This window comes from Galeopterus variegatus, unplaced genomic scaffold, assembly GCF_000696425.1.
Source record: "Galeopterus variegatus unplaced genomic scaffold, G_variegatus-3.0.2 Scaffold4, whole genome shotgun sequence".
NCBI lineage: Eukaryota > Metazoa > Chordata > Mammalia > Dermoptera > Cynocephalidae > Galeopterus > Galeopterus variegatus.
In genome coordinates, this window is record NW_007726115.1 from 1,362,452 (window position 1) to 1,371,307 (window position 8,856).

The 8,856-nt window shown below is 40.3% G+C and overlaps 1 protein-coding gene across 1 annotated transcript in view; it reads right to left on the minus strand.

Annotated features, from left to right (window-relative positions):
• Positions 1-6,910: 6,910 nt before the first annotated feature.
• Positions 6,911-8,856, minus strand: part of PEX7 (peroxisomal biogenesis factor 7) — a 75,321-nt gene continuing 73,375 nt past the window's right edge. Inside the window, exon 10 of the mRNA XM_008574471.1 lies at positions 6,911-7,408. Within this exon, the coding sequence (XP_008572693.1) occupies positions 7,340-7,408 (69 nt within the window). The 3' untranslated portion in view covers positions 6,911-7,339. The remainder of the gene's footprint in view (positions 7,409-8,856) is intronic.

The following is an 8,856-nucleotide window of genomic DNA, read 5'->3' on the forward strand; positions in this document are numbered from 1 at the left end:
GGTGCTGGCGGGCGGTGGGGCCTCTGATGCTCGGATCCGGGCGCCGACGCCCAGACATTGAAGGATCCCACTGCCCCGGGACGCCGCTCCGGCGTGTTTTGGGGCCCCGGGGTTGGCCCCTTCGCACGCCAGACGATGCGCACCCGGGTCCGCTCGCTTTCCAGGGGAGGGTCCTGGGGTTATGATCGCGGTTCTAGGGGACTTTCCCGGGGGCGCGGTGGCCTCTCGGGACAGCAGAGCCTGAGGGCGGGGGCACAAATTCGAAGTTAGACAAAGATGTAAAATCAGCAGAAACCAGTCTCCGGTGCGAGTAGCCACTAGCAACCCTGGAGAAGCGCCGGGGCGACGCTGCCTCAGGGGTGAAGGGGGTGCTGCGTCCGGGGATGGGGCCGGGGGGTGGAGGGAGGATGTGGCGGAGGCGGGACCCGGGTCCCCTCACTCTGCCCGGACACTCTGTGTGGCGTTCTCCGGATCTCAGTGATCACACTTCGTTGGGGAGCAGGACAACACGTTGTGCCACCTCTCCGGGCCGACGTACGCCTCTGCCCCGCCACACTTGTGAACTACTTGCTTCCTTTATGGCGAAGGAAGAAAATCTTATTTTTTGTGGGCACAAGACTTCGGTGACTCTCGTCTGAATTCAGTTCTCGGGAAAGTGACGCCGGGACCCTTAGTTAGCTCAGCAACAGCAGACGGGTCCGCTCAGCCGCGGTCACCGCTGAGCGCCAGGCACAGCTTAGCTTTCGCGCTGCTGGACACGTATGGTGGTGCTTGGGGTTTGGGCTTGAGGGAGACAGTCCGAGATCGCTGCGCTCCATCCTCCCTTTCATTCACTGCCGGCGTTTACGTCTCTGAACCACGGGATCGCGACCTCCTGACATGGATGCGCTGCTCCACATGGCCTTTATACACAGGGTCCATTTCGCTCGCGATTCTTCTGTTGTCTGCCTTATTTCCATCTGTGCTGAATGCCACGCTTCAGCCCAGGTGTTGAAGTTGTGATTATTACTGCAGCCCAAACAAACAAACAAACAAAACGTACAAGAGGCATGGGCAGCCTCTCTGCAGCCCTTCGACTGGGAGAGCTTTTTAGGTTATGGGTGCTCACTACGTTGGGAGAGGGTTGGATCTCAGTCAGTCCACTAGCTCACGTCCGAGAGCCCGGTAGGGACACCCGCCTGCCCCCGACAGGTGGGCACTGAAGAACGTGTTTGTGAATGGCCCACTGTGCCAACTTTCCAGGAACACTACTGGAAAGCACTACACTGAAAACACGTGCTTCCGGTTCTCCGGGGAGCTCTTGGTTTTTGTTGCTAAAAGTTGTGGTTACACACTATCGGCTATTTAAAGGACTCTGTTTCTCAAGAGTTGATGTTATTTCTTTGAGAAATGATGAAGTCTGAAGTAGAAGTTCACATTATGTGTATGTGTATGGTGTATTCAAAAGTGTATGTTCAATATATACTCAGATAAAAACTCTGAAAATTAACTTTTTAAAGACATTAGCAAGTAACAGATTTCTACTTCTAGGGACAATTCCAATTGAAAAATGGCTGCTTTGTCATCCTAAATGAATATTATAAAGAAGTGGCTGCACAGACCTAGTTTTGGAATGATTCATTTCTGCCAGCAATTATAATTGCTTCCATTTGTGATACTAACATTAGGTGAAAGATGGGGGCTGATTCAGCTATCTTATCTTTCTCATTTAGTTAAGAATATTTAGCTTATTATTTGAAACCCGCAGTGGCCTGAAACGGAGCACATTTTCTCCACTTTACTGTGTATAATTCTTTCAGAGCTTTTGTTTTTTTAAAAAAAATATATTTTTAGGGGCCAGCCTGTGGCTCACTCGGGAGAGTGCGGTGCTGATAACAACAAGGCCACGGGTTCAGATCCCATATAGGGATGGCTGGTTTGCTCACTGGGTGAGTGTGGTGCTGACAACACCAAGCCAAGGGTTAAGATCCCCTTACCGGTCATCTTTTATATATATATATATATATTTTTTAACCTCATCTCCCACAAAACCATTTTCTAGATAAGATTCTAAAAAAAAAAAAAAATTGAAAATAAATAAATAAACTACTATGTTTAGCAAGGTTAATGGAACAAGAATATAGATCTGAAGGTCAAATCCCTATTTGACCTACTTGTATCAACTATCAAGGGTCTAGATTCAAGCTCATTAACTTTGAAGCTACTCAACAGCTATCAATGACATTGAATAAATTCTGTAGTTCATTCATTCAATAAACATAGGGAGCAAGTATTTTGTGCTGGGTAGTCTGTTAGCCCCAGAGGATTCAAAGATGAACATCGTCTTAGTCTGTAGGGATTCCCAGGTGGGGGGAGGCAACACAACGAAGCTAAGGCCATAGTGGGGTGTTGGGGCAGGAAACAAGCGAGCACCCAGGAGGGCAAATAAATCAGCTTGGGAGGGGTAGCAGAAAAGTCTTCCTAGAGAAGGAAAGATGGTCTTTTTGAAATCTTTATTTATTTCATTATTTTTAATTGTAAAGATGACATATGCTCATTGTCATATACAAAGGGAAAACAAGCTTTATGAATAACAGATGAACATGCTGTCTTTAATGTTCACCATCCCCAGCTCCACTATATAGAGCTCCTTATTGTTTGGTGTGGAACGTTTCAGTCTTTTTTATATATGTATTTATATTCACATCAACTCCCGCTTTTTAAAAGATAACAAAATTAGGATATCATGCACATTTGTCTATGATTAGTTATTTCAAAGAGCATATCGGGTAATCAGCCTTCAAGATAGACCTCAATGATCTTCTTCTTCCTATTCACACCGATGTATTAATTTCACTAATAATGAACCAGAGTTGGTCTGTGTAAGGAACAGAACATAGCATAAATGATGGTATGTCACTCCTGAGATTCAGTTATATAAGACTGAGGCTTCCATCTTGGATTTTCTTTCTTTTATCACTTAGTCTGGGGGAAGCCAAATGCCATGTTGTAAAGACACAGAGACATCCTATGATGGGTAATCGAGGTGTGCTAACAACTACACGAATGACTTTGGAAGCTGATCCTGCAGCCCCAGGTAACAGTTTAACTGCAATGTCATGAGAAAACCTGAGCCACAACTCAGCCAAGCCACTCCTGGTGATAACAAATATGTGTTGTTTTAACCTGCTAAGTTTTGTGGTGATTTGTTACATAGGAGTGGATAACTAATACACATATTAGTAGCAATGTATTTTCTCCATGTTAGGATGCCTTATTCTTTTAAATGACTGTTTATAGAATAACCTCCCTTCTGTAGACAGGCATTTAGGTTTTATCAAACAATGATGTAATGAACACCCTTGGGCATTTATTCTTACATACTTCTGCAAGTATTTTGGGAAGGGGGGAGGCAGGGAATTCTAGAAATGGAACTGCCAGGTTAAAGGGTAATTTAAAATCTTGATTTATTGCCAAACTGCCTTCGAAAAAGGTGAATAACGGGGCTCTCATTTTAACCAATATTGAATATTATCAATATTTTAACTGTCTGCCAAACTGCTAAGCAAAAAAGAAAAAGAAAAAGAAAAGATCTCATTTTAACTTGCATTTCTTTGTCATCAGTGAGACAGAGTCTGAGCCTTTTTGAAGTGTATTAGACACTTGCCTTTCTACTTCTGTAAATTGTCTATTGATATCTTTTGTCCACTTTTATGTTTGGTTATCTTTTTAGTGATTTTAAGAGCTCTTGATAAATTCTGGGTATTAACCATTTGTTATGTTTATTGCACATATATCCTTCCATTATGTCCTCTGTCTTTTAACTTTGCTAATGGTGTGTTTTACTACTTTAATTTTTGTATGTTGTCAATCTTTTCCTTTAGTCATTTCACGTGACTTTTAAGTGATGGGAAAGAATTTGCCAAACCAACAGCAGGGCAGTCCAAGCACATGGTCTATCTTGAGCAAAGATAGAAATGAAAACCTGTATTCTTTCCGCGGGAATCTGTGAGCACTTTGGTGTTGCTGAAGCACCAAGTGTGTGAAGAGAAGCGGTGCTGCAGAGAGGCAGAGACTAGTCCCAGAGGACTTGGGCCGCCTGGTTAGTGAGCTTGAACTTTTTCCTGTAGGCAATCCTGCAAGCAGAGAAGGGTTTTACACTGAAATTGATGTAATCAGATTGCATTTTAAGTCAGTCTCCAGCAGCTTTGTTGAGGAGGATGGCTCTGAGGACACAGAATTATAAACAGACACACTGTTTAGGAAGCTGCTGCAATAGTCCAGAGAAAAGCTAATGATGGCAGGGACTGGGGCAGTAGTGTTTGAGTGGAAGAGATAGAATGGAGAAGTATTTAGGGGACAAAAGGAACAGGACTTAGTGATGCATTTGGTGTGTGTACAGTGAAGGTAGGAATAAGGAAAGGAACAAGGAACAGACCTAAACTGGCTCTATTGGCAACAAATGAAAAAGCATGTGTGGGAGAAGCCAGCTTAGTGAGCAAGATGAGTTTGGTTGGAACAAAATGAATGCAAAGACTTGTGGAATACCCAGGCGGGAACGCAAGAGGTACAGATTTGGGAATATTCAGTATGTATATAAAGGTAAAAAACATTTAAGTGGATTAGCACATCTAAGGAGAGGCCTTTTAAGTAAGAAATAAATGAGTGTTCATTTTTTGGAAGAGCCACATTATTGCTAAGATATATAGTTAAGTGCCAAAGGCAGAAGTGACAATTGGCTCTCAGCCTGGATTTCCCTGGGCATGATGGACCTCGGTAGGGTCACCCCAGAATCAGGCTCAGCTTTGTAGCTCTTTGAACTTGGAAACTCAGTTTTGTCAATTATCTCAGGAATGATCAGGATCTAGTTACCAGAGTTCCACATCTTGACTCTTTCTCATTCGTGCTACTTTGTTATTCCTGAGAAAAAGAGGTTACATGGCAGGACCATGGGTTTGGATTCAGCCACTCCAGACCTCAAATTCTAGTTTCTTTACTTCCTGGTTATTATGACTCCTGAGAACCTTGGCTTCCTTGTCCGGAAAACAGAGAGGGCTACCTTGCTGGGATGTTACAAAGATTAAAAGGGATAACATATGTAAAGCATCTCACACAGTGCCTCCATCACAGATCAGTGACTGTGAGTTCCCTTTTCCTCCATCCACTCTTTAGTGTTGTTCTGTTCACTAAAGAAGCAGGAGAGGCTTGGGGAGGCAGCCAGGATGAAGCTAAGAGCTTAGCAGCCAAGAGACAAATGCTGATTTTCCCAACTTGTAAAGAACGACTGGCTGTCCAGACGTTGCTTAGCTTGTGAGCTACAATGAATTTAAAAAATCCTGCACATTCTCTTTCAGGAGAGAATCCAGCTCCACTCCTAGTTTTCCAATTCTAGTTCCAGGGAACCAACTGGATAAATGTACACACACACTCTTTTATATTGATAGACCCTGTGCAATGCATTATGAAGTCAGTATTCTAAGCATCTCTAACATCGCTGAGATACAGGAAAAATAAATAAATCAAGGGCTGTTAGTTTTTAAATCATAAGTTTTTGTTTCAAAAGATACATCGTAGATTATCTTGTTAATAAAATCTCTTGCATTCTAAAAGGAAAATAAATAATTTCATTTCATTGTAAATACGATCTGGGTTGGGATATTTTGAAAGGTCTATTATAAATTCTGCTGATAGAGAACATCCACTGTGGCTCTTCTATTGAAACCCTCCTTGGTGTGATGCCATTAGTTATATGGAGGGAAGTAACAAAAAGCTCCATGAAACTCATCATCGTGGCAAGTCTAAGTATGTGATTAAGCACCTTCTTCATTATACTTATATTAAGCAGTATCCTCTTCATGGGGCCTCTAAAAAACAGTCAGTATTGCTGATCTCATAAGAACCAAAAAGACTTGTACTTTCCCTGGGACCATTCATTCATGTAACAAATATCTACTGAGCACCTTTTATGTGACAGGCATGGCATGAGGCTAGGCATGGCATGAGGCTAAGCCTGGCACTAGCACAGAGTCCATGCCCTCAGGCCAGGGGCACTGAATTGTGTAACTGATGAGGTTTCCCATTTATGAGGTTAGAACCCTTGGTAGCAAATCTTTGGCCCAGTCAGTAGCAATTTTTTAGGACTTTGAGGTATATATTTTCACGCCCCACTCCTGGCTTCACATTATGTCTTTTGTTCCACCTTTTAATTTAGGCTGCCTTGTTTTTATATTTTAAGCTGTCTTAATTTTTTTTCTGGACCAAGTAAACAAAAAATATGTAAATAAGACAATATACACATATTTTATTTTTGCTCTGATTATTACAAGTATATTTTGTTTTTTAAAAATCCTCAAAACTTAAGAATTTAATTATAATTTTTGCCATTCATACTTTAATGATATATAAAAATATAAATGCTATGCAAAGTAGTTTGTTTTACTAATTTTTTCTTTTTAACCTACTTTTTTTCAGTTCATTAACACCTCAAGATTTTTCAAGGAGACTTAGCAAGGTAAAAAGGAGGATTTACAGCATCACTTAGGGCTAGTTTCAAGGTCAATAGCTAGAAGCCTTAGCAGGACCTAAGAGTTTTTGCTCAGTAGACAGTTTAATATATTTTTGGTAGCAGAGAAGGGAGAAGAAAGAAATATAGAGTCATGGGTACAATATCTAAAAAGATTTGAATAAATGTAAAAAAATATGTAAGCTCTTAGCTCACAGCATTCCATGTTCTTAAAGCATGGCACCAGTCCTTGGGAGAATCTCAGTCTATGTGTCAGGGATATAGTAGATGCTCAATAAATAACCACTGAATAAATAAATTAATCTACATTAGTGCCTTGTTACTGAATCATAGATATATCTACATTACATATAGTATTGTATTCATATATACAAGGTATTAGAAAGAACAATCTTGTTGGGGATGTCATAAAATGATAAATGATCACGAGATGCAGTTTGATTTTTATCAACAGCAGTGATTATATTTTATATCACAAATGACATAAGTTAAAAATGAAATACATCACTATCAATACAATCTACTGATCTCCCATTCTTTAATCCATTTTACAATACAGAGATTACATTTTAATAGATATTGCAAGATATACCATAGTATCAATTATCCCTTAGGCTTTAAAGCAATATGGCTTATGTACCAGGCTTAAAAGACTGAGCCAAAGTGTTTACCAAAAGTGTTTACCAGCTGCCTCAAAACTGATTCCAGGGTAAATTTGAAAAATTTGAAATCTGAACAGCATATAAAAGCATAATGTCTATGTTCCTAACAGTTAATTTATTTGCTGTTAAGTAGTTCTTCAACCAACATCCTCTGTTTCTGTCCACAGTAGTTATCTCAAGCAGGAATGGTAAGACAAGCAGGATCATATATCTTTATCGTTTCATCCCAAGAACAGTCAGCCACCTACAGAACAAAAACAAAATAAAAAGAAACATATTTAGATATACAAAAAAATGGCAGCCAAAGCCTAAGTCATTTAGAGTGTAGTAGATCATCCACCAATAAACATTTCTTTAATAGGAAACAGGAAAAATACAGGGATAGGTTTTTGATAAAAGGTCTATTTTCCCTTTTAAAGATATACTTCAGAGCCTGTTTCCCATTCACTGAATTTACCTATATCCCTACCCTACCTGACAGCTACATAATTCTCTACTTCCTGAGATAAATGGCTTAGGCACCAGGCTTATGTATAAAGGCACAAAAACAAGGATTTGTTCCTAGATTGTGAACCAAGACACTGTGCTAGGTAGTGTGGGGACAAAGAGGAAGATGAAGTACAGTTCTTGCATTCTAAAACCACTCATTTAAGACCGAGCATGAAAAGTGCACTCATAGAGACTCCTAGAGAAGGGACTATATGAATCCAACTGGGGCAATGTCAGAAGACTTCACAATGCTGTGGCATTCCCACTGGCCCTCTGTAGGAGGCAGACAAGGGAGACAAGGACCTTCAAGTCTAAAAAGCCATATAAAAACATGAAGGGAAGAAAGTCCATGGTGTTCAGGAATTGTGTGTGAAAAAATTAGTAAGTATAGCAATGTCTCAGAGTATAAGATTAATACATAAAAATCAACTATATTTCTATATAGCAGAAATTTTTTAAAAAATATTTAAAACTCCATTTACAATAGAATCAAATAACAAAATACCTGATAATAAATTTAACAAAAGACATGTAAAACATCTATTCTAAAAGCTAAAAAGTGCTGTTGAAATTAAAGAAGGCCTAAATAAATAGCAAGACATACTATGTTCATAAATTGAAGACTCAATATTGTTAAGAAGTTAATTCTCCCCAAAATAATCAAAATAATTTATAAATAATTCATAATCCCAGCAGGATTTTTAATATAAATGGACAGGGTGATTTTTAAAATTTATGTGGAAATACAGAGGACCTAGAATAGTCAAAAGAATTTTGAAAAAGAACAACAAAGCTGTACTACTTACACTAGCAGACTTCAAACTTAGCATAAAACTACAGTAATCAAGACAGTGCAATATCTGTGTAAGAACATATAAGTAGACCAAAGGAACAGAACAGAGTTCAAGAACAGACCGCACACCTGGACAACCGGTTTTCAACAAAGTTACAGAAACAATTCAATAGGGAAAGGGAAGTCTTTTCAATAAATGTTGCAAGAACAAACAACTGGATACCTGTATGGAAAAAAAGGAATCTTGACCCCCAAATCTTTCACACCATAAAATTCACTTGAGGGCCGGCCCGGTGGCGCACTGCTATAGTGCGCCGCTTGGGAAGCGCGGCAGCGCTCCCGCCGAGGGTTCGGATCCCACATACAGACCGGTTCCCGCTCACTGGCTGAGCGAGGCGCCGGGGCGCGCC